At 35.0% G+C, this 27,182-nt stretch overlaps 1 protein-coding gene across 2 annotated transcripts in view; it reads right to left on the bottom strand.

The window, feature by feature from the left end:
- The window catches only part of LOC136025257 (kinesin-like protein KIF11), an 86,584-nt gene that overhangs the window by 13,703 nt on the left and 45,699 nt on the right, over nt 1-27,182 (bottom strand). For both annotated transcript variants that reach the window (XM_065701105.1, XM_065701106.1), the window contains exons 4-7: nt 26,347-26,502; nt 13,245-13,402; nt 7,099-7,248; nt 3,421-3,654 (exon numbers count right to left, since the gene is read on the bottom strand). In XM_065701105.1, coding sequence (XP_065557177.1) covers nt 3,421-3,654; nt 7,099-7,248; nt 13,245-13,402; nt 26,347-26,502 — 698 coding nt within the window. The remainder of the gene's footprint in view (nt 1-3,420; nt 3,655-7,098; nt 7,249-13,244; nt 13,403-26,346; nt 26,503-27,182) is intronic.

Genomic DNA, 27,182 nt, shown 5'->3' with positions numbered 1-27,182 from the left:
TCTCTAGGAAAACAATCTAATCCTTGAAACTCCAAAAGACAAAATCCCGAAAATTTCAGCAAAGGAAAGAATAGAAAAAAATACAGAAACTCAAAAAAACTACTACATGCCTTATTAATATTCTAATTGATCTAATAAAACCATTCCCTGATAAACTATTAACACCCCTTGTTAGTATTTTTAATGATATTAGTAGTCCCGGATGTTACCAGCCGTGCTGGAAGCTGGGCTATGTTATTCCAATCCAAAATAAGGGAGGCTTGAACGATTTTAATGGAGTACGACCATTCACACTGACCCCAGTTTTTTCAAAACTATATGAGGGTTACTTAGCTATTTGATGAAGGCAGAGACTCTTTAACTTATTGACAGACAACAATTTAGAAACCTCAAGGAGACATCTACTTCACACTACCTCGTTAAGTCTTCTTGACACCATTCTTAAAAACCTTGAAAACCCTGATACTTGGTTGAATCTTTTATTAATTGATCTCCAGAAAGCGTTCGACCTAATTGACCATAATATCCTTGCAAATAAACTGCTGACGGAGTTCCAAGTGAGTACCTTCCTAATTAAAATTGTTGCCTCTTTTTAAGAAATCGTTCTCAAGTGCTTAAATATCAAAATATTTACTCCGATCCCCTTCCTGTCTTTTGTGGGGTCCCCCAGCGAACCCTGGTGGGTTCCATTTTATTGCTTAAAATGATTAATAGACTCAAGACTGACCAGACAGATCGATGGAAGTATGTTGACCACCTGTCTGCACTTGAGGTTAGTCGATGAATCATTAAAAGCTAAACTATGACATTACTTGAGAATGTCACAAAGATTTTTAAACATAACCCCTTCTTTCACAAATCCCATTCCTCCCAGAATCTCTGTGAATGCATAACACTACTTTGGGTGACAATTACTGCTAACTTGAAGTGGGATGCCCAAGTTCAAAACACCCTCAAACAAGCTTTCTCTCCAGTTTCTTCTCTAAAACTTTCGAAAAAATGTTCTTGCCCCTTAAGGATCTTCTCCGACTTTATTGTTTTTTCATTCGGCCATTACTGGAGTATACTTGTCCAGTGTAGCATTTCGATCTTTCTTCAGAGCATATTTATAAGACAGACAATGTCTAAAAACGAGCATTTAGAATCATAAATGGTGAAGGGAAGGTTCCATATCATTATCTACTAGGTATGTTCAAGCTCACCAAGTTGGCCGAGAGAAAGAGCCTCCTGTGCTTCCGTTTCGGTCCAAGACCCTGTCTGTCTCCTGATTACCTTACATCATCCCTGAGCCCTACCTCCCCACCCGCAACAGACGGTCCCGTAAAAATCCTAAAATATCCCCAAACTAAGTCCCATCCCGCTAAACTTGAAAGATGTCACAAGAGTTTTAGAGTTTTATTCCGAGTTTTGCTCAATTGTATAATAGCCAGGAATATATTATATATATATATATATATATATATATATATATATATATATATATATATATATATATATATATATATATATATATATATATATAATATATATATATATATATATATATATATATATATATAATATATAATATATATATATATATATATATATATATATATATAAATATATATATATATATATATATATATATATATATATATATATATATATATATATATATATATATATATATATATATACATATAGATTTTAACATTAAAACTAGAGTTAAAATTAAAATAAATTAGAGAAATTTTTAAATTAAACTCTATTCTATAAGCACCCTATAAACTAGTATTTTATTTTGGGAACACTAGTTAACGGCTTTCTTGCTCCCAAAAGCAGGTGCCTGATTGTTCAGTTGTGCTTTGTGTTTCCAATAATCGCTAGTTTTCTAGTGTTCTACAAATATGAGGGGATATCATGGGTTAAAATACAGGATAGAATCTTTCTAGGTTCTATCTTGTTGTAACTGTTTGATGAAAAACCAGACGTCACAAGCCATCAAAGCCATCTGAACGAAACATTTATATATTGAACGAAGGTTCAGTCAAACGGGGTTAAGCTGCACGTGGGCTGAGTTCCATGGGGGCCCAGTTAAACAGAGGTTCAGTTTCACGAGGGTTCAGTTAGACAGGGATGAGTTTCACAGGGTTTTAGTTCCATGTGGACCCAGTTAAACGAAGTTTCAGCTGAACGGGGGTACAGATGCACTAAGATTCAGTTAAGTTGGGTTGAATTACACGACGATTCAGTTGCAGAGGGGTTCAATTACACAATGATTCAGTTGCACAGGGGTTCAGTTAAGGGGGTTTAGTTACACCAGAGTTCTTATGCACAGGGGTTCAGTTGTATGAGGGGTAGAATGCACGAGGGTTCTGTTACAGGGGTTCGGTTTCAACGGAACCGTTAATCAAATAATGATAAAAGACGAATCAAGAATATTAGGTTGAGATAATAATCTCGATTGTTTTAATATTCATTGGTTCATTTGTACTGTTTATCTAAAGTCATTTTTGCATGTCAAGAGGTTTTATAAACGACAAAAATGAAACCAAAGATGAAAATTTCCACATCTGTAAAATGACGTAAATGTAAAATAAAGATCCCCAAACCCAACATTTGTCATGGCATAGCTTTTAATACACAACAGGGGTTCCCATAAAAATTATTTGCTTTCTCCTACAGCTGGTTTATCTATATAAAAAGCAAATAATTTGCCTTATTAATAGTTAATCGAGCATACATGAAAGGGATATTTAGGCACGTAGTACCGCAATATTGAAGGTTCACCCTTTTCCGGCCAATATCTCATATTTTCAGTATAATTTTCCCAATTTTTGAATTTGTGTTTCAATCCCAATTGCGTGCCATATTGAGTAAGAATCTGGCGTACTTGCCAGGTTTATAATGAAGGAAAATTTCAGTTTTATACAAAATTCTGAAGCATGATTCAAATACATCAATAAGAATAGATTCAGCAAAAAGGATATGCGCCGGAATACTATATTGACATATTCTCTAACTTCCTTGGTGAATTGGGCGCAGGAAAAAAAATCTCAACAATGAAGTTGTTCTCAACTTCACAGAGGAAAACTTACCTTACAAAAAATCCACTTTAAATCAACAGTATTTTGAACTGTAAGTGTCGAAGTTGTAACTGCACTTTCTTAAGTAGTACTAATAAAATAATTATCTGTCATTCAATTGATCGGTTTCATACTAAGACGACTATATAAACTTGACGAACCCAGTCTCAGAGAGTTCAAGCAACAGCATTATTTAAAAAAATAAAAACCTTAATAAAAAAAAATCTGATAACAGGGTTTCGAAGAAATGCTGGGGAAAGAAATTCAACTTTTTTTACGAAATTTCAAGGAAAACTGAAGAATTTCTTCGAAAGTTTGAAGACAGCGAAAGCACTGACTGCAATTTCATTACCTGTATGGGATATGTGGAGTCCTTTCCACTAGTGCTGTAATAACGCGACCAAGAGTGAGGAGGGACTGGTTTATGTTACCAGCTTCTCGAGCTCTTTTATCGACTGCGCCAGAGCGGCCAATGTTCTCTGATCCAGCGAGATCAACCAAATTCAACTTGCCCACCTTCATAAGTTCCCCATCTGCTGTACATTCTTTAATGTGCGTTGTGATCGAGAAAACAGTGTGTGAACGACTGAAATAAAAGGAATAGAAGCGTTTTTGAGATTCTTTAAAGAGTTTTTTAAAACAGCTATACCACCTACTACCACCCAAACCTAAAATAACATAACTTAAGAACATAGACTTCGGGCTAAGAGAATTGAAATAGTCATTTTAAGGCGCTTAGAATAGAATGAAAATATAAAACTAAAAGAATGCTTAATTTTTTTTATTAGGTCAATAAACTTCGAAAAAACCAAATAACTTAAATAAGCTATATGTTAATCATAAAACTTTATATCAGAAGAATACCCTGAACAAATTATTTAGAAAGATAAATTCTATTAACTTCTATAAGTCTATAATTTCAATTATATTCTAATAAATTTTATTGACTTCTATAAGTCTATTAGTTCAATGAACTTCAAAAAAAACAATATAACTTAAATAAGCTATAATTAATGTTAATCATAAAACTTTATATCAGAAGAAAACCCTGAACAAATTACGGCATATATCTATAAATATTACAAATTTCCATTCTTTTTAGAAAAATAAATTCTATTAACTTCTATAAGCCTATAAGTTCAACTATATTCTAATAAATTTTATTAGCTTCTATAGGTCTAGTAGTTCAATAAACTTCGAAAAAACAAAATAACTTAAGTAAGATATAATTCTTGTTATTCATAAAACTTTATATCAGAAGAAAACCCTGAACATATTATGCCATATATATATATATATATATATATATATATATATATATATATATATATATATATATATATATATATATATATATATATATAAACCTAAATTCTTTGTAGAAAAAATAAATTCTATTAACTCCTATAAGTCTATTAGTTCATGAACTTCGAACAAATATAACATAAATAAGCTATAATTATTGTTAATCATAAAACTTTACATCAGAACAAAACCCTGAACATATTATGCCATATATCTACAAATATTATGAACTTCAATTCTTTTTAGAAAAATATATTCTATTAACTTCTGTAAGTCTTCTATAAAAAAAAATATAAATATTGCCGGTCTTGGCAATCCTTTTATTTTTGTCATTCTTATGCAATTAAAACTAGCCCTTCAATTTGGCTTCGTGCCCAAAATTATCAGGTAAATTTCAGTAAGAAAATATCTTAAGACTGTTTAATTTTAGTTTTGGCTGACAATGTAGAACAACAAGAAACAAGAATGACACCTTATGTTGGCAAGTGGAGTATTCTTGCCTTTTGTGTTAATCAAATCATAAAAAAAATATATCCTAATATATATTCAGAAAAACAGAAAGATCCTTCTATTCACACAAGACACTTGATTCTTCTGGATATAGCAATTCATTTGAAGTTTTCCCTGGTTTTTGCGTGTGTTTGATTGCTGTATCAGATTTATTTTACAATAACATTGTTTAACATTGTTAAAAAAGCAAATGTTTAACTTTAACTTTAACATTGTTAAACAAGCAAATGTTTCACTATCCATTTTTAAGCTGCTAAACAAATTTAATTGTCCTAAGATACATTCCCTCCGTGTTTACTTATCCTTTATCAGGCCGTTATTGGAATATGCATGTCCGGTCTGACATTCGCAACTTTCAAATGAACTTAGTGAAAAAATCGAGTCGGTCGCTCAGGATCATTTACAAAGAAGGCAAAATTCCATACTCCTTCCTCCTTAAAGCTGCACGCATTACCACCTTAAAAGAAAGGAGGGAAAAAATGTGCCTGCTTTTCGCTAAATCAGTCATTTCCAATCCCCGTACTGAAGACTTACTCTCTGATTTTCACAATCCCATCAGACTCCGACTCCCCCGGTCAGCCTCCTTAGCAATCCCAACTTACTCTCCGATCCATGCTGTTACAGAAAGATTTCGCAAAAGTTTTATACCCTTTATTCTGGAACACCTTAATAATAATTCGTGATTATGTACTTGCCAAATTCCCCTTTTCCTCTATTGCCGTTTTTATTTTTTTGATTTACTGCAATGTTTTTGTAATTTAATTGTTAAGTTTACTGATTTGCCCTTTATCTTTGATGATTTTGCTTTTAATTTCTTTTAATTTTAAGTGACTTAATGTACTGTTTTGAATTTTTTTTTTCTTAGCTTTTACTGACATATAAAGCGAATTCGGCTCTATAGAGCTTGTGATAGTCTTTTGAAAATAAATATTATCTTATCTAAACATATTATAATATTATAAAATATGACATTTGATGCATATTATTAATAACAATTATTATAACAGTTGATAAATATGATAGTGGTCAAATATGGTTATGAAATGTGGGCACTTCGGAAGTTGGGGGATGATAAGTTAGGTCTTTTCCAGAGAAAAATATCCACGTAGCATTGCGGCGTTGGATGCTAATATAAATATTAATATAATAAATGATATTTATATTAATATATAAATAATATATTATAAATATTTGAACTACGAGACAAGCACTAGTGGTGATACTATTGGAAGCGTATTGTCATGACAATGAGAGTTCTTTGGAGTATCGAAAAACTTCCACTTTTATGAAGGTGGATATGCATGAGTGAGATCTCCAGAGATAAGGTAGTATTAGTCCACAGTTAATAGCCTACTGATATCTTTGGGTACCCGTTTGACTGACCATATTTTAAACAGTATGTTGTACGAAAAATTTGGTCATATCCCACTTTCTAGACTCAAAATAAGAGAAGGATTGACAAGTTTTGTGGATGAAGGATTACAGGTTGCTAAAGATCGTCCTTTTCGACAATTCATGTAGGGATAAACGAAATAAAGAATTTAAAAAAAAATGAAACTTCTTGGGAGGGGGTAAAGAGGGAAGATATAAATAGACTGGGCTGGAAGAAGAGCGTGCGCGGCTGTGTTGGCCTCAAGCGGCTTGGAACTGCAGTGACTTCCTAGTAGTAGCGGTAAACTTTTGCAACTAAACTATTATCACACCCAAATAGGCCACAAAAATTCTTCAATAATATTGGTATTAGTGGTAGTGCTTGTAAACTAGAACAATAGCTATGAAATCTACCATAAAGAATAAACAACGATTTTAAGAACTTTTTGTTACCACTCCTCATTACTACTATTCTAAGTTTCCGAAAATTTATACGAAGGAAATAAAAAAACCTTTGTCATGTTAGCGTTTAGGGTAGAAGGTTAAGGGGAACAGCAGCTCCACTCTCATGTAGGGCAATTTCAACTCTTGTAAAGCTTAAATGTTACTTTATCCCCATTTAACGGCACACAAGAAACTAGATGCACATAAATGTATAGATCGACGCATGCAATAGACCTTGTGAATTAAGTATTCAAGGACAAAAAGCATGGGAGGGGGTAAAGACCCTTATTTTCTGGTCCAAATATACAACTTCCTGAGCATTTTCAAGTATTTAGATATTTTTTCAATAAATTAAAAAGTTATCCATGGTTAACAAAGGCTATAAACAGGCATTACTTACCTTGAGTGGGCATTCATCAAAGTTGCTGCAGTCTGGCGCTTATCTGATCCTCTCTGTAAAATCTGGTACCCCTCAGCCTTACTACATACTACTTTCTCTTCAACACCTTGTACGATCACAGCTCCTTTTTTAGTTGAATCTTCGTATAGCCTAGAAGGTAGTATGTACATAAGTAAAAATTTAGTAAACATTTACGGTCCGTAAATTTCATCTTCAAGCACATGGCTGTCAAATATATGGATTTACGCGGAGCTGAGACTATTTAAGTGTGAACCCAAACTGGAAATAAATTTACTTTGCCTGGTCAATGTGAAGTGTTGCAGTAGCCCTTTTTCGATTTTGCCAACGGAAGAGCTGCAACAGCAAAACTTTGGTCATGAATCCGAGAAATGGGTTTACAAATATTATCTTGACTTTGCAAGTCAATAGAGCCTTGAATAATGTACCATTATCAGAACATATTAGAAATACATGTTGAACGTATATTCATGTATATATATATATATATATATATATATATATATATATATATATATATATATATATATATATATATATATATATATATATATATATATATATATATATATATATATATATGTTAATTATATGAATAAAAACAAATAAAACGTAGGCATATTGGCATAAGAATGAAACCCCGTTTGTTTATTTGTTTGTTTTCGCTTTGTTTATTTGCTATCGATTAGCTATAAGTAGGATATCAGGGGCATCAGCTCGTAAAATGAACTAGTTTTCACTGGAGTGAGTACGATAGCACCCCTCGAATATCCCCCCATCGAGGCTATACCCGGCCAGGACACAGAAAATTGTTAATTAATTTGCACATTTTCTAATGCTTCATTTTTGAAAATAGCTGTCCAAACAATCTATTCTTTCTTGCACGTCCCTCCCTGTAGCGGAAATGGAAACAAATTTTTCGTATCCTCAAATAATTCAGATACCAGTAATACGTACACTCTCTGGCGAAAGATGCTAACTCTAATTGCCAAAGATGACTATGGTATATAGGTCTGGATTTGCTGGATTTTTGGATCTGGATTTGCTGGGCCTAGGAACACACAATATCAGGGGGCGCAATAAATTATCGCTGGGTGATTTTTTTTTAATTAGACTGATATGATTTATCGTCAATGTGTCAGGTTCACTCGGCTGCTGCGCAGCCTATTCACAGAAAAGTGATTTTAAAACAACAAAGGAATTCTGCGACCACTTATAAACTGCCAGATGTCTCCAGAAAACGGTAGCTGAGACTTTGGAATCACCTCTCTCTTTCATTATTTTTGGCTCATTAGCTGTGATCTGTCCAGTATCCCCAAGAGATTTCCCAAAAAATTCGCAAAAAAAGAGCGGCAGAAACACTTGGGTATATATATTATTATATAGAGTCTAATTATTACTATGTATTTAACCCTAACTTTTCAGAATGATATTGCTGCAGTTACTGTAAGTAATTGAAGTTACTGCAGTAATTGCGAAACCACATTATTGTCATGCATTTTTTTTTTTTTTTTTTAATAATAGCTGCGTAACCAACTTCATTATAACCGATACCGATTAAGCAGACTGATGTTATTACCTTCAAACCTGTCGGAAATAAAGGAAAATGTAGACGAATGATTTGCCTTAGCCTAAGATGCATATCTGGAACCAATAATAAGTACACTAAATAGTAAAATTTTCAAGTCCCTTATTCGAAAACAAAACCACGGTCCAGCAGTCAATTCAAGTCTCTAAAATTGTCTCAGATTTATAATCTGAATTCTTTCTTTCAATGAGTAAATTAAAAAATGAAGTTGTTAGCCCCTCGAAACCTTTTGAATGTAATAATGAATGAAAAATCTCGAAACTTGCAATTTAATACCACTGATCCTAGTTTGTTGTATTTAAACTATCCGTTACTATTCATAATCATAAATAGACACTGATAAAAATAAAAGAAAGGTACACCAGTCAGTAGAATAACACAAACCCCTCGTCCCTGAAGACGACGGTCGTCAAACATCTAATTATTAATTAAACTCCCTCATTTGTCTCTCAATTAATTTAAAAAAAAACATTTCCCACAAAATCAGTATTTTCAAAGAAAAGTAAAGAATTCCATTGAAACAAAAATGAGCAAAAAATTAAATCAAATAATAAACCAAGCCTAAAACTAACATAAATCGGCATCGATTGATAAATGAAACCCAAAACGAATAGAAATTAAAACAAATACCCGAGTCAAACTCAAAACCAGCCGAAATTAACATGAGTAGGGCTAGAATCTCTATGCCTTCCCAAGGCTAGAACACAATTTGCAATTTACTGAAACAGAATACAAATGGATGTGCATTGTCAGTTTAATATATATATATAAGCTGGCATTTATCCCTTAAAATGTTAGTAATATTTGATTCATTAAAGTAATAAAAGTGGAAACATTTAAAATTTATTTCATATATTCACACATCATTATCGTATATTCGTATACTTCTTGAAATGTTTATCTTAATGCGCTTAACCTTACAAGTAGTTGTGATAGAACTGGAAATTGGAGCAACGGTAAAAGTAGTAGAACTAGTAAATGTTGCAGCAACAACAGTATTAGTAGTAGTGTGCATATATTGCCTTTGGTCAACTGATCTTCCCCTTTAGGAATTGTCCGAGAGTTCCAACTTAATACACAAATCAATTCTTAAGATACGCTATTTTGACAATCTAAATACACATATTCTATTGTTAGTTCAAATTTGCCATCAATATTCTCTCAAATTTTCAAACAGTTGGTGGTAACGAACTGTGGTAATGAGCGACCCGGCTCAATTGTAATCAAAACTCTAAAAAATTGAATTTTGATACCAATAGCTACATCAAAAGAATTGCATTTTAATGCTGATTTTAAATAAGTAAGTTTCATCAAGTTTAGTTTTACCCATCAAAAGTTACGAGCCTGAGAAAATTTGCGTTATTTTAGAAAATAGGGGAAAACACCTCCTAAAAGTCATAGAATCTTAACGAAAATCACACCATCAGATTCAGCGTCTCAGAGAACTCTACTGCAGATGTTTCAAGCTCCTATCTACAAAAATGTGGAATTTTCTATTTTTTGCCAGAAGGCAGATCACGGATGCGTGTTTATTTGTTTGTTTGTTTGTTTTTGTTTTTTTTTTTCCAGGGGTGATCGTATCGACCCAGTTGTCCTAGAATGTTGCGAGAGGGCTCATTCAAGCGGAAATGAAAAGTTCTAGTGCTCTTTTTAAGTGACCAAAAAATTGGAGGGCACCTGGGCCCCCTCCCACGCTAATTATTTTCCCAAAGTCAACGGATCAAAATTCTGAGATAGCCATTTTATTCAACGTAGTCGAAAAACCTTATAACTATGTCTTTGGGGATGACTTACTCCCCCACAGTCCCCGTGGGAGGGGCTACAAGTTACAAACTTTGACCAGTGCTTACATATAGTAATGGTTATTGGGAAGTGTGCAGACGTTTTCAGAAGGATTTTTTGGTTGGGGAAGGGGTTGAGAATAGGGGTATAGGCTGGGGGACCATCTAGGAATTTGTCAAGGTGGAAGAAAATTTCCATGAAGGGAGCGCAGGATTTACTAGCATTATTTAAAAAAAAAACAATGAAAAAATAAATATGAAAAAGTTTTTTCAGCTGGAAGTAAAGAGCAGCATTAAAACTTAAACCGAACAGAAATTATTACCCATATGAGGGGCTCACCTCCTCCTAATACCCCGCTCTTTACGATAAAGTATTTTTAGTAATTTTAACTATTTATTCTACGGCTTTTGTGATTCAGGGGTCATTCTTAATGAATTGGGACAAAATTTAAGCTTTAATGTAAAGAGCGAGGTACTGACGAGGGGGCGAACCCCCTCATATATGTAATAAAAACATGAGAATACAGAACTTCTTTACGTAAGCTAATTTATAAGTTATGTATATCTTTTACTAAAAAAAAGATTCGTAAAAAATTAAAAGTTCTAGTTGCCTTTATCTTAATTCACCAAAAAAATCGGAGGGCAACTAGGCTTCCTCCCCCGCTCTTTTTTCTCAAAATCATTCGATCAAAATTATGAGAAAGCCATTTAGCAAAAAAAAAAAAAAATATGCAAATTTCGTTTTAATTATTCCTCTGCGGAGAGCCAAAATCAAAACATGCATTGATTGAAAAACGTTCAGAAATTAAATAAAAAAAAACATAAATAAAAAAATAAAATAAAAAAGTTTTTTTTAACTGAAAGTAAGGAGCAAAATTAAACCTTAAAACGAACAGAAATTACTTCGTATATGAAAGGGGCTGCTTCCTCACCAACGCCCCGCTCTTTACGCTAAAGTTTTTACTGTTTTAAAAAGAAGGGTTGAGAGAAAGAGTCAAACTTTAGCATAAAAAGCGGGGCGTTGGTGAGGAAGCAGTCCCTTTCATATACGAAGTAATTTCTGTTCATTTTAAGTTTTAATTTTGCTCCTTACTTTCAGTTAAAAAAAACTTTTTTTTTTATTTTTTTATTTAATACCTTCATAGATCTAGCCTTAATAGTACTATTATCACAGTAGTTTCGGTGGTAGTTAAAGTAGTTGCAGTGTTAGTGTTGTATTTGTAGTAGCAGTAGCAGAAGTATTAACAGCGGTGGTAGCATATGTATATTACCTTTTGGTCAGTTGACATCGCTTTTACGCTGCCCCGGAAGTTTCACCTTGACACGCTAAGCCGTTTCAAAAATAATTTCTATGTGCACTTTTGACATCCTTTTTGACGCCCTTTTAACCTTGATACTCTAAGCCTTACAATTTGTTGCAATTGAAGTAGTAGTCGGAATAGTTTAGTAGCAGTAGTAGCATAAGGAAAAGTAGCAGTGGTATTAGTGTTAGTAGTGACATGCATATATTATCTTTTTGTCAATTGATCTTTCCCTTTAAGTATTCTACGAAAGTTTCAGCTTAATACCCAAATCAATTCCTGAGATACACCCTTTTGACAATCTGCATGCGCATAGTGTGTTTTGATTTAGTTCAAATTCCCCTCAATGTTCTGTCAAATTTTCACCTTCATACGTGTGCCTTAATTGTACTATTGTCATAGTAGTAGTGCTAGTAGTAGCAACAGTAGTAGCAGTAAATGTATAATTATTACTAGTAACAGTAGTAGCAGCAGTATTAATAGCAGTAGTAACAAGTAAATTTTGCCTTTTGGTCAACTGAACATCCCACTCACGATGCCCCTGAAGTTTCCTCTTGATATGATAAACCATTCCAAAAATATTGCAGATACGCCCGATCAGCAATCTGTATACACACAGTACGTTTTGATTTAGTACAACTTTCCCCTCAGCGTTTCCATAGATATTTTTTCAATATACTCAGCCTTAGTAGTACTCGCTACAGAAGTTGTAGTTCTAGTGATAGTAGTGATAGCAGTAATAGTACTTGTGGTAGCAGCAGAAGCAGCAGTAATTTCAGTAGCAGTAGCGTGCAAGTATTGCCTTTTTGGTCAATTGATCATCTTCCTTATCATCTCCTGATTCCAAATTAAAATACTAAGTTATTCCTGAATTACACCCTTTTGACAACATATACACATAACATGTTTTGATTTATTTCAACACTCTTCTCAACATTCCCTGAAAGACTCATCTTAATGCCCTACGTATTTTGGGGAGGTCAAACATTCATACCTTTTCTCAATAACATGTACTATAGGTAAACAATGCGCAAATTGCATTACTTATTTTAATTTAATAAACTCAATCTAGATAGATGTTTTCACCTTGAACTCTGAATTCGTACTGTTTATTATTCAATTATTCATAAATCAATATTTAAATAACACAAATATTTCTAAAAATCCAAACTCAATGCATTTCTTAAAGGTTTTCTTTTTGAAAATATAAAAAATAAAAGAAAAAAGAAGCTGATCCTAAACCACTTTGCATTGAGTTTTAGTGCTTAAGCTCGTCCTATTTTCCTCAGCATGCTTAATGACAGTATGACCAACCAACTTTCCGTTTTGAGCAGCCACGTTTTAAAAGTTTAAGATTCAACAAGAAAAGCACCATGTCCGGCAGCTTATTGTTCGCGCGCAGACACTACAAAGAAGGCTGCGTCTGGGCAGCCCATGGCTTCCAAAAGAAACACTTACCGGAGTTTGGACAAATCACTTTCAGCTGATAGCAAATCAAAAAGCTCCTCGTTGTAAAGCTCAATAAATGAGACTCTCACTGTAAATTCAAGCTCTTGTCTTCGAAGTTCATCAAACAGTTGTGAAAGCGCACGCGGAATTATACCACAAAGCGGATCCTAGAACAAACAAAATGGAGATAATAGCAAATAAATAATAGATAGTACATAAATAGATAATAAAATACCTTCCGTGTACCATCATGCACAAAATCAAAGGACATATGATAAATGAATATAAATAAATATAATAAGTGAAATGATATTTCAGTGCTTTCAAGAGAAGGATTCTCTCGGTAGTTAAAGACAGTTTGCTTGAAAAATTGCAGCTGGCATGTGACTTGAGAACGGATTTCCTGGTGCCAAGCCAAACCTACCAATCCTGGTTTGTAAATAGAATTCATTTTCAAGTTTCAAATCGAGGTTGGGTGAAAATCTGTTAAAAGCAATTTACCGTATTTAATTAATTATATTTAAAATCTAGAATCTTAGGACGTCTGTTCTTCAGCCTAGAACTGATGTTTCGAATGACCTCAATTTAGCTCCATTCATTTTTTGCAGCATAGTACAAACTAGGAATGTACTCTCTTACGCAGTACCAAGGAATAGACCTAAATGGAATAGGCCTCCTGCGTAATGGCTTCATGAACTAACAATTCGTTCTTCAACTCCCCAAAGACATTCTGTCCTAAAGGTAGTCGCAAAAAAATCTGACAAGATAATTTGATCAGTAGATGCAACCTCAAAGGGCATACGTTTCAAAGGATATACGATAAGAATGACTCTATTTGGAACTGCCTAAAAAATATTTGGAAACTGCTGGATTGTATCACTTACCCTCTAGACCAGCTCAGCTGTGCACTTAGCTGTGCATTCTGTCAAATTGAGAAAACCCGCCTCAAATTTTTATTGCATAGACCCCGCTATTCCTAAATTTAACATTCTTTCTGTTCAAAATAAAAACTAGATAGCTGGGTTAGAAAGTGCCAAGAAATTCAAGGAAGTTTCGGATGTCGGGAGATTGGGTCCAAATTTGCCCTGACTTCAGGGGCAAAGTCAGCCCCTGACTTCTCGTTTACTTAATTATTCTCAATGAAAATGGAAAAAAGGCCTCATTCAATGAACAATTACACTATGCATTTTTACAGGCTCCTTACCCTTTTTCTACAAACAAAAGCCCCATTTTCAGGCCCCTCCATATCAAATACAGAGTTGAACACGGGTTGTGCAGATTTTGAACAACCGTATTCGGAGCTTTCAGAGCCCCTTTCAACCATGCTATTCTGGTGCGTTTTAGCTTTGAAGAACTACTGTCCAACACCATTGAAACTCGTAAATGAAAACGATGTATACTTCCACTGGGTTGAGCACGAAAAAACTGGAAATGAATTTTGCCAAACCAGCTTAAAGCACACTTCAACTCCAGTGCCTGAGAAAAGAATGAAATATTTTCTAAGCTTTCTTCCTCAGGTGTTATCCAGAACTTGAGGCAGAAAAAACCACTTGCTTAGAGCTTATTATCTTAACTCGTTGATTGCCACCATTGTATCGAAAAATGGTGCAGCTTTAACTTAAACGGTGCAGCTTTTAATGGTGCATTCCTTTAGATGCAGGGTAGCTCTTTGCCTTCTCATGCTTCTTTTATTTTGTATACTTTTATTTATTTTATTTATTGTATATTTTTATTTTTTTTTATATGTATTTTTTATAATTTGTTTTTTATTTTTAAATAAAAAAAAGGGTCTACTTTTTATTTTTTTATTTTATATATATATATATAAATTATTTTTTAATATGTATATTTTATTTATTTATTGTATATTTTATTTATTATACATGCTCTTTTATTCCAATACTTCTTTTATACTATCTTACATTCATTCACGAAATAAATCTATGGTCTTTTAGCAGCGTTTGACAGAGTAAATATTTTAACGAAATTTTAATTGACAGATTGAATCTACTAATACGAAAAAAAAGGAAGATCACTATAGTTGCAGCGTCAGACGGAACCAATTAAAGAAGAGACTCCAGACCATAGTAACCGAAAATTTTAAATACGTTTTGAAAAAATTGTCAAATGAGGATGAGTCGTCATTTGAATGTGATTAATTTAGAACACTATTTCCAAAAAAAAGATAAAAAGACCATGGATTGTCAGTTTAATTTGCACATACTGATACTTATTCCTCCTCTGGTGGCACAGGAGGAACTAAGATCTAAGGTAAGGTAAGGTTTGTTTTCAGCAAAGCTCTTAATTATGTTCTGGTCTTGAGAAGGCAAGGGGATTATTTAATTTTGGGAATTAATTTTTGCTCGTTTTGAGTTTGACTGAGCTATTTATTGTAATTTTTGTCCGTTTTGAGCTTGATTTGTTTATTGATAGTGATTTGTGGTAGGTTTAAGCTTGGAAGATTATTGGCAAGCTGGCAAGCTGGCCTGAAAAATAAAACTTAAATCATTTCCAAAAGATTCTATATATGTTCTTTGACAACCTGGATACACTTACACTCTTTTAACTTACTTATATTGTAACAACAGAAGTAGTAATAGTAGTAGCCCCAAAAGTTTCACCTTAATACCCCAAGTTGTTCTCGACATTTTCAATATCCCTGACACGTTCAATATCCCTAAATGCATAGTTTCTGGACCATTCTACCATGTTGAACAAAATGGTTGTGCTAAAATTTTTACTGAATGTGTTTGGAAAATGAATGGGCTTGAGAGAAGTGCTTCTTGCCCTCTAATCTCTTTTTACTCTTAAAAAGGGCACTAGAATTTTTAGTTTTGAATCCAATGAGCTCCTTTACAAGTTTCACTGATATTTCTAGCAATTATAGAGCAGTGCTGCCTATGATATTGCTTATATAATCTTTTGAAAACCTACATACATTCAGTCTTTTCATTTAATTGAAACTCCCCCTAAACGCTCCCTAAAAGTTTCATCTTAATGCCCTTAGCAACATTAGTTACAAGTTCAAGATCCCTCACAACTTACTCTTAAAGGTCAAAATTAATAATGTGAGTTGCTCTTCAGATTTTGCTTAGCTATCTTTTTGAAAGTCCACATGCTCACAGCTTGTTTGATTTAGTTCAACATTCGTCTACATATTCTTTAAAAGCTTCACCTTAATACCCTTAGCTTGCGCAGTAGCAATAGTTGTAGCAACATTGGTAGCAGTATGCGTATAGCACCTTTGGTTTCTTCAACATCATCTTCAACACACGCTGAAAGTTTCAGCTTAAAGTACCATCAACCGTTTCTGAAGCATTTTTGATGCGTCTGCTTGACAACCTGTGTGGACACAGTGTGCTTCAAATTAGTTCCATACAGTTTCTATGTATCCCAAATTTTTCTACTTAACATGCTTAATTTCAATAGCAGTAGTAGTAGTAGTAGCAGTAAAATTAATTTTAGTAGCCTAAGCCTTAGTGGCACAAAAAGAACAGAAGCAGCAATAATAGTAACAGTAGCAGTAGTATGAATAGAAGCAGTAGCATTAGGATGCAAATATTTTCTTTGTTATTACACCCTTTTGACAACATGCATACAGACGGTATATTCAATTCAATTTATTTATAACCCATCTACAAAAAGAGGGCGGAACGCCCTTAAGATGGAGTAATAAGAGAAAAAAAAAGGTACAAATAAATACAAATCAACACAATCAAACAATTAAATAAGTAATGCTGACCATGGGTGAGACACTATCGACATAGAAGAACGAAAATCATGAAGCCTTTTATCAATAATAGATGTAGGAGAAACTAGGCGGAATTTGTTCACTAAGTAACTATTTCTAGTCCAAGGAGGGTAACTGAGAAGGAATTTAGCATAACGAAAATATACTCTACGAACAGATAGTTTCTGAGATTCACTAAAAAACTACCAAACCGGACAAAGAGAAAGGAGATGAGGTACAACTAGGCTATTATAAATTTTCGCAAGATTTAATTTATCAATATGTTTAATATTAGATGCAATTGAAGCATAAGCAATTCTCAGTTTTTTCTTCAAAAGTTCAAGGGATAAATTCACAGTTTCTTTCATATTTTTTCCAATAGGCATTCAAAGGTAAACTAATTTTTGAGAAAGGGGGACATGAACATTAGCTAAAGATAAAAAAATAGGGTCATTTGTCTCTTTAAAATTGAAAGCTACAACAGCAGTTTTATCAACATTGAAAGAAAGCCCAATATTTTTATATTCATTATAAAGCTGATTAAACACGTTTTCACATCCACTAAAAGTACGGCTTAGATTCAAAACGTCATCCGCAAAAGTTATTAAAGACAGGTTAAATCCACGGTGAATATAACTAAAATTAACAGAATTTTGGGCATTTAAAACAGAGTTATTAAATAAAGAAGGTGAGGTAAGGCCACCTTGACGGCCTCCTTTCAAAATATTAAAAAGGGAAGATCCCCCCTTTAACTTCGCCTTAAGGTGATGGCACATATACAGAAGGCACTTCACTATACAAAAATTTACCCCTCTTTTATACGCTTCAAATAAAACTTGGGAAAAAAATACAAGAGTCGAAAGCACGAGCAACATCTAAAACACAAAGGATAATATGGGATCTAGTTCTTTCTGCATCAGCAAGAACATTCATTAAAGCAAAAAGGGCATGCTCCCGGCTAATACCTTTTTGGTAACGAAACTGGTGGGGTGGGACATAACATTTAGAAACAATTTCATCCAAAATAACTGACTCAAACAATTTAAAAATAATACAAGAAACTGTTATAGGTCGGAACGAATCACATGAAGTAAAATCCTATTTGCCTTTTTTCGGGATAGGGGTTATTTGACCAACTGTAAATTGATAAGGAACAACTCCGTTTTCAATAGACATTTGAAAAAGTAGAGATAAATGATTAAAAAGAAGAGCACTTGCATAATCAAAATGTCTGGCAGTAATTCCATCAACTCCCGCAGAATTTCTTTTCTTTAGTTTTTGACAATAAAACGATACATCACTTGGCTTAATAATAAATGTCGAGGGTTCGTGTTTCTTCAGACAAGCACTTAATTCTTTTTCAAATTTTGACTCAAGAGCAGGATCGGGAGAAGAAAACTCATGCTTATAATAATTTATCCACTCAGGCTCAGGAATATTATTTGCACTAATGTGTTCACAAGGGCGTTCAAATTTTTTCCAGAGCTTCGAAGGGTTCTCTGCAATTTTATGAGCGTTTTTCTCAATAAGATCAACCTTATGTTTTCTTAACACTTTAGCAAAAAAACGTTTAGAACGTAGCCGCAGACCATTTATAGTCCCAGACTTAGGCCTGCCGCAATCCCTCCAAATATTCAGCCAAATTTTAGAAGACTCGCACGCAGAAATAAGGGAAGGGTTTTTTGACCAACCCTTAACTTGAGAGCCTTTCCTAATACACTTGCACGGGACAGCTGAAGCTTCAGCACACTTTAATGCAGGGTTAATTTCAGCTAGATAGGTGGTAAGTCCGATGGCTATTTCTTTTTCACTAAGGCCAGAGCGCGTGCACAACAAATGAAAGGGCGCCTTTATTTTATTTAATATTCTGTCACATTCAAAACGAAACATCTCGCGGTTAACTTCTTTCCAGTCTTTTATATAAAACCACTTTTTATCTGGCTGTTTAGGGGCATGAAATGAAGCATTTATTTTCAACTTTATTGGAAGGTGATCCGAATAAAAGCCATCACAAATTACCTCGACAGTTTCACAGGGGAAAGATGTAATAAAATGATCAAGGTTAGAAGTCGCTGACAGGACACCAATAAACGTGAAAGATTCTGTTTTGTCAGCAACTGAGTAGGAAGGGGGGAGGGAATTCAGAAGGAGTTCGGTTCTTGGCGATGAACTGTCTGTTAAGTCACAATTAAAGTCTCCTGCAATCAAAACTCGAGCATTTGGATGCTTTGAAACTCCCTTCACAAAACTCGCTAGTTTTTTGCAAGCATTTATGAATTTATTCTCTGATTGCGAAGAGCAGTAATTAGTTGGCAGGTAAACGTTTATACAGATTAGGTCCGAAAATTCGGCAGCAATGAAATGGTCATTCGACTCAAGCAGATTGACGGGAAATTGTGAAATAATAGCTAATCCGCCTGAAGGTCGGCCACGGCTCTTATTCATTTTCGCTGGGTGAAATAAGAGATAAGAATTCTGTGAAATGCTGAGTAAATTTTTCCTTTCATGAGACAAAAAATGTTCTTGCAGAAAAATTATTTCATTTGTACTTAAAAGTTCAGAGAGGACTAGGCCTTTGTCAACCACTTTGCCATTGATATTCCATGAAAAGAGACTTAAGGCTCGAGCCATTATGCTGACTTAACTTTACTTAAAAGTCCTTGGGCGACTGGACATTTGAAGCTGTAACAGGGATGATCCTGTGATTTGCACAATGCACACTTCTTGGGCCTTTGACAAGGAGATGTTTTGGAGCTTGAATGACCATGATCACCGCAGACTGCGCAAATAGCTTCATTTTTGCAGCTACTGGATATATGTCCGTAAGCTTGACACTTGAAACATCTTACCGGGAGGGACAGATACTCAGCCACTTTGACCCTCTCACAATCTATGACTGGGGGATTTTTTATGGCATTCATAAGATCAACTTTGGTTTCAAATTTCAATCGAAACGAGTGGGTGTTGCCAATCTGTCTTGAACTGACACATTTAGGAATCAGTGCGCGAAGTTCATCGTCATTTATATTGCTGGGGACAAATCGAGCAATACCGAGGTGAGAGGGGCTCCTGATTGTTGCAGAAAGAGATTTATCACCGTTCTGAAAGACCCCGACAAGAGTTTCTGCATCAGCCTTGCTAGCTGTAACAACTCGCCAATTATCTTTTCTGGGCTGAACTTCGACAATTTTAGAGCACTCTCTGCCACACATTTTTTGCAAAAAGTCTTTCCTCAAATCCGACTTCGTGAGGTCAGAGGGCAAATTCTTGAGTACCACTGCATATGAGGGCTTTGTTTCAGTAACTGTAGGAACAATCGAGGGGGCGGGAGGGTCCTTATTCATGAAATTGTCTAGCTTATTACAAACTTCTGTAACTTTTCTGGTGATTACCACAGCTATCTCACCAGGACAGATAGGGACTTCGTCAGGTTCAACTATCACAAAGACTGGCAGCTCAACGTTACGTTGCTCACAAAGTTCAAGTACCTTTAACATTTTGTTAATATTGTCTTCGGCACTTTTTTTAATTGACACTCTATTGGTGTAGTGAGCAGAAGACCACAGTATCTCCTTAGCCTTGATTATATCGTCCTTTGTAAAAAACTCGCATGCTTTACGGCTTATCTCGTCACTCTTATTTCCAGCTTTTCGAGCACGATTTAAAAAGTTCAAAATCGCATTCCAAACTAATTTCTCCGACATGGCTATTGCAGATAATATGTCATTGAAATATATTCAAGTTCTTAAGTCCTTGTACGAAAATCTCTTTGCTTAATAAATCACTAAGTCCCAAGGGAATTTGCACTCAAATACCAAAACTATCAATTAGCCAACAAATGAAAATAATCCGATTATGAATGATGTTTCAATAAATGTCTATAGGGAAATCAGACCAGCTTGAGCTCACTGTATTAATAGGTTATATCCAAAATAAGGTGTTTACCAAGCGAACTCTCAAATAAGACTGATTGTGATTGAGTTCACATTCCCCCCTCAAAATTCCTTGAAAATTGCATCTTCATACCCACCCTTAGGTATCTTTGTAATAGTAGTCACAGTAGTAGTATTGATATTACTATTAATAATGTTAATAGCAATAGCGACGGTAATAGTAGCAGCAGTAACATTATCATAGTGCCTATTGGTCAGTAGAACATTGCTAGTATGTTCTTTGTTAACCTGTATGGTCATATACTTCTTGGATATTTCATCTCAATGCTCTTAGCCTTACAAGTAGTTGCAATAGAAGTAGTAGTAGTAAATTTAGCAGTTCCAGTAGTTATAGCACGAAAGTGCATATATTGTCTTTTGGTCAGATTGATCTTCCCCTTTAAGCATTCTCTAAAAATTCCAACTTAATACCCACATTAATTCTTCAGATACGCTTTTTTGACAATATGCTTGCACTTAGCGTCTTTTGATTTAGTTCAAATTTCGCTTCAATATTGTGAATGGATTAGAGTGGCAGTAGTAGTGGTGGTGGTTGTAGTATTGGTAGCATCCAAATATTGCTGTTTTGATCATCTCTCTTATCATTTTCTGGATTTTCCAAACTAATGTACTCACTCAGTTATTCCTGAGTTGCGCCCTTTAGACAATCCGTACACATATAACGTGTTTAAATTTAGTCCAACATTCGCCTCAACAATCTCTGAAAGACACCTGAATTCCCTTCGTCTGCTTGTAAAGTAAAATTCAAACAAGCATACATTTCTCAATTACATATACAATGTGTAAACAATGAGCGATTTGCCTAACTTACAGCCTAAAACATAATTGACAGACTTTTCAACAATGCTGAATAAAACAGCTCTCTTAAAATTTCAATTGGATGTGTTTTGGGAAATGATACGCTTGGGAGAGGGGAGGTCTGATTGCCCTTCATTCACTTTTGAGTCATAAAAAGGGCACTAAAACTTCTTACTTCCAATCAAATAAGCTCCATTCGATCCTAAGTTAATGCAATCATACTTTCCATAAGAACCTTATATGCCCCAGGGCATAACTTATAACTCTTGTCCATGGGCTCAGGGGGGTTGTGTTCACCCTACAGAGATTGGCGTATGATTTTCGGACAATAGGTAACAAAATGGCCATCTCACAATTTCAATTGAATTTGTTTCAAGAAAAAAGGATGTCAGGTAGGGGGCAGGTTAGTTGCTCTCATACCCGTTTGACTCGTAAAAGAAAACTAGAACTGTACATTTTCAATCAAATAAGCCTCTTTTAAATTTCAAGTGACGATCCCTTCCATAAGTACCTTATGTGCCCCAGGGGCATAACTTACAACCCTTACCCCAAGACTCTGAGGGTTTGTGTCAACCCTAAAGGCCTCGTTATGTGATCTTTGGACTTTTTTTGAACAAATGGATATATCAGAATTTCTATAGGATGAATTTGGGGAAAATATGACGTGGGGTGGGGGCTGCTGTCCAATCACTTTGACTCTTAAAAAGGGCACTAGAACTTCTGATTTCCAATCCAATGAGCCCCCTCCAAAGTTTATACAACCACCCTTTCCATTAAAACCTTATATGCCCTTGGGGATAACTTACAACACCACAACAAAGGGCTGTGGGGAGGGGGGTGTCATTCTCAAAAACATAATTTCCAGGCCTTTCAACTATATTGAACAAAGTAGCTATCTAAAAATATTGATTGGATGTATTTGGGGAAATGATGAGCCCGGGGGGGGGGTGTTGTTTCCCTCCGGTCACTTTTGGCTATTAAAAAGGGCACTAACCTTTCGATCCAATCGAATGAACCTTTTCAAAGTTTCTACAACAACAAATGGCCATCTAAAAATTGCTGGGTGTGGGGAGGGGGTTGCCCTCCAATCACCTTCGATTATTAAAAAAGGTACTAGACCTCTCAATTTTCAATCGAATGAGCTTTTTTTAAGTTTATACGACAACTCCTTCGATACCAACTACCCTGGTCTAAAATAAACAAACAAAATACCAAAAAAATAAAAAAAATAAATAAATAATATATTGTACCCACATCGTTCTCAACCTAGGCAGCACCATTGCGCTGCCTATGATTCAGGAATGGTAACTGTTGCTTTGGCTAATCTTTTTGCTACAATTTATTGCAAAAACAAATTTATGGGAATTTCGAAAAAAACCTGAAGACCTTAATTAAAAAGATATTACAAAATCTATATGGCGTATCTACAGGGGGGGATGGCGCAATCTACAGGGGCGTAGCTCCAGCAATTTTATTGGGGGGGGGGAGACAAGACGGGCCCACATCTGGAGAGTCGATGGGCATGGAGTGTATATTAACTTTTCCCCAAATTATTGAGGGCGGGCAGCTGCCCCCTCCCCACTACGCAACTGTATGGGTGTATACAGTATATGTTGTTTTTTATTTTTTTCAGTGGTACATGTTGCGTCACAGTATATATGTGAATAACAATACATTTTTATATTTACTTCATAAAAGGAAATAATTAGGAATTTCACAAAAAGTAGAAATAATAATGATGATATAAGCTATCGTAATACATTATCTATTTACCAAATTTCAAGTCAATACAGAAATGTACTTCTGCAGGATTCTAAAAGAAATAATAGTGATCATATTTGTATCCCGGGGATCTTTTCTGTCCAGATAAGTTCAAAGGCACTTGAGGAGAATTTGAGATATTTACAAAAAAAAACGTCAATAAAAGATTTGCTTTTTATTCCCAGCTAGCATTTCTTGAGGATTAAAACGCAATTTGTCGCAAATATCTCCTTGCACCATTTATAAGTTTTATGCAAAGAAAAAAAGAAAGAAAATGAAGAAAGATAGAAGAGAAACTGATAAAAGAGGAAATTTTGCTACTCTAACACAGTCTGCTTCATATATACTAGTATAGGCTAGTTTTCTACTTAAAATTCGCTGCTTTAATTGAAAACTCACACTTGTCCAGCAGAATAGGAAATATTCAAGATAACGTTTATTCATTAAAATTGGGATTTCAATTAAAGGCCTTGGTTTATTTAGATCCAATCTTAAGTCACTATTAATTATAAAGCTTTTTGCTAGTGCTTTTTTTATTGACTACCAAATAGAAATTAATGGTTAGAGTAGCATGCAGAGAGCAGGCTGACTTCAATTACATATAACTTACTTCTATAAAAGAAAAAGTTTTAGTATTTTGATCAATGGTCTACGTTACTCAGGTACCAACCTCATGATTCAATGCAGTCGGGAGTGCAATGCGTGATTGGGGGGAAATCATCAAAAGTAACTCATGTTTTTCACCTAGATTTCTCCAGGTACCCATTTGCAGTTGAGTCGACTTTGGCTGATCTTACAGAATCACGACACTCGTTTCAAACCAAATAAACATTGACACCAGGACTCGAACCCTTTACATCTGGGCTCTGAGTCTGGAGGAAGGCTCAATAATAAACATAGCTCAAATAAATATAAGCTAATAAAAACGTCCTACCTTTTAGCAAAATTTGGTTCTTCTATCTTTAGCCCAATACAAACAACAGAAAAAAAATATGAAAATAAAACATTACTAATAACTTTATTCAGTCTTTTGCAAATTTCTGAGCAATACTAGATGGCACTGGTTGTTTTTATCTTCTAAAGGACAAACTTGAGTGACCTCTCTAATCATTTTCTCTATCTTAAAGCTAATGGGTTTAAAAAAGAGGTGGTCAGCTTAAATGCTGAATATTTTTAAAATACTTGGCATAGCTTCAATAATTCCCACAAGAAGTGATTCATAATTTTGAAATTGAGGAATGGACTTTACAACATTAGCTGCCTTTATTTCTTTTTTTCTCAGCCAAAAACAAAGACGAGGTACTAGCATTATTAGCATTTACAGTTGAGCAACTACAAAGTAAAACACTGAATACGAATCTAGCAATAGACATAATCTGACCTCAACCTCCAACCCATAACAATTTGTCCAAAAGCAAGTTACAAATTAAGGCATAATCACAATTTTCCGTGTTCAAGGAGGCACACTCGTGCCTCTATAAAGAGGCGACACACGACAATGTTAAGCGATCTTCGGTTCCAGTGGTCGCAGAGGGATGGGGAGGGATGCATTTCGTAGCCCGAGCTCCAACTAAGAAACCTGCAAAATTTCATCCCCCTCCAAATTTTCCTTCATGGGGAAAATCTGGCCAAAAGTTTCGACCCGTCAACCCCAACCCCCCTTTAACATTGTCCGATCGGGCTGAAATTCACAAGTTAAGGTCCCCTAGGGCCCAGGAGCTTATCCGCGAAATTTCAGCTCGATCCGATAACTCCTTCCCTGTTTTCCAGAAACCACGCATAGCCACTTAAAATTCATTTTCTTTTTTTTTCTCGACGCCTACAGGTCACATCCGACATCGGATCTGGGTGTACGAAGACTCATTCGATGCGGAATTCTCCGAGTAAGTGCCCTTGAAAGTTTCGTAGGAAAATCTTAACCCCCCGAAAGTTTCGACCCCCAACCCCACCCCCCTTTTAACGTTGTCCGATCGGGCTGATCCGCGAAAGCCCCAGGAGCTTATCCGCGAAATTTCAGCTCGATCCGATAACTCCTTCCCTGTTTTCCAGAAACCACGCATTAGCTACTTAATTAACACATTTCTCTCCATAAGAGCCCATGTTAATTTGAAATTTTTAAAAGTTATTGAGAAGTTATATTTACACACATGCAAGTGATTAGCTCTGTCGGTAGAGCGTGGCACTTTTAATCCTCTGGGTCAAGGGTTCAAGTCCCTTACGGGCGGTTTTTTTCACAACATCAAAAAAATTTTGATAACACCTGGACAGCTTATCATTTGAGAGATAACAGAATATTAGCTTCTTATGAGCAAAAACGTACAGAAATAATATGAAAAAAACTTCGTTTTCTTAAAGAGTTAAAGAGGCTGCGTCCCAAAGTCAAACCTTAAAACGTACAGGAATTAGAAGAGGCAGTTGGGGGGCTGCCGCCCCCCAAACCCCCAGCTTTTAAAGACTCTTTTGTACAGGTTTTTTTTGTGGGGGGACTTCATTGTTACTAATTACTAGTTTCGGCGCAATGGTTCTCCTGTCCTTTTGTGTTTAACATTTTTCGAAGTTATTCCATTATTCATTCATTTCAATTTTTTGTTAATTAAAAGAGGGTCTTTCCGAAGCCAAGAGCGGGGGGTTAGCAAAAAAACAAAAAACCTGTACAAAAGAGTCTTTAAAAGCTGGGGGTTTGGGACGCAGCCTCTTTAACTCTTTAAGAAAACGAAGTTTTTTTTCATATTATCAATTCAATACACCCATCCCAACTACCCAGCCCTGAGGCCTCCTACAATACGTATCGCCCTAATATTTCCATTGAGCTGCCAGTCACTGTGTATACTGTCTAAGTCTATAACTGACAAGGAGAAAGGCTACTCACGTTCTCCCAAGATAAATTGTTGGCGTGTTCATTCCTTTCTCCTTCCATCGTGAAGGTTTTTCCAGTGCCTGTTTGACCATAAGCAAAGACAGTGCAATTGTATCCTGCTAGCACTTCTTCAATCATTGGAGAAACAACTGACTTGTAGACATCAACCTGTCAAAAGAATATTTGTAAGAACTTAAAACAAAGCATAGAAACACACTGTCTACTTGCAGATCCTAATTAAGGGAAAGGTGGAGGTTTCAGTGGAGACATTTTAGGCCACTTTTGTATATATTTTCTCTCAAGAGTCCAATCTTTACATCATATTCAATATAGATAACCAAAGAATTTGGCTCAAATAATGCAACTAACAATTATACTTAGACTAGCAAAACTGATGATAAAAATATGGTATGGTATGATTTATTTCAAGAAATAAAATTGAATAGAGGGGCCATTTAGAATCAATAAGATTGACACAACTCGGATTTATTTAAAGCTTACAGTTTTTGAAATTCCATCATTGCATTTATCATTGCATGAATAATTTTGATGTTTGAGCTCACGACTGTATCCAATGAAGAGGTTAGGGGGTTTGACCCTCCCCCCAAAAAAACACTTGTTCAACTCGCAAAAACATAATAAAAATGTGCAAAAACACATTTTTATGCACCCCCCCCCAAACAAAAATCTTGGATACGGTCTTGTTTGAACTGAAAGGTAAAAGAAACAGCAAATAAAAACACTTCATAAAGCAAATCTTAGCAAATGAACACCTGCAGCGAACCATAATTGGTATACATCAGCTACATAAAAATATTACCATATAACAACAAGAGCCAAGTGTCAGC

The sequence above is a fragment of the Artemia franciscana genome, chromosome 3 (assembly GCF_032884065.1).
Source record: "Artemia franciscana chromosome 3, ASM3288406v1, whole genome shotgun sequence".
Lineage (NCBI taxonomy): Eukaryota > Metazoa > Arthropoda > Branchiopoda > Anostraca > Artemiidae > Artemia > Artemia franciscana.
This window is presented reverse-complemented; position numbering and strand designations above follow the sequence as displayed.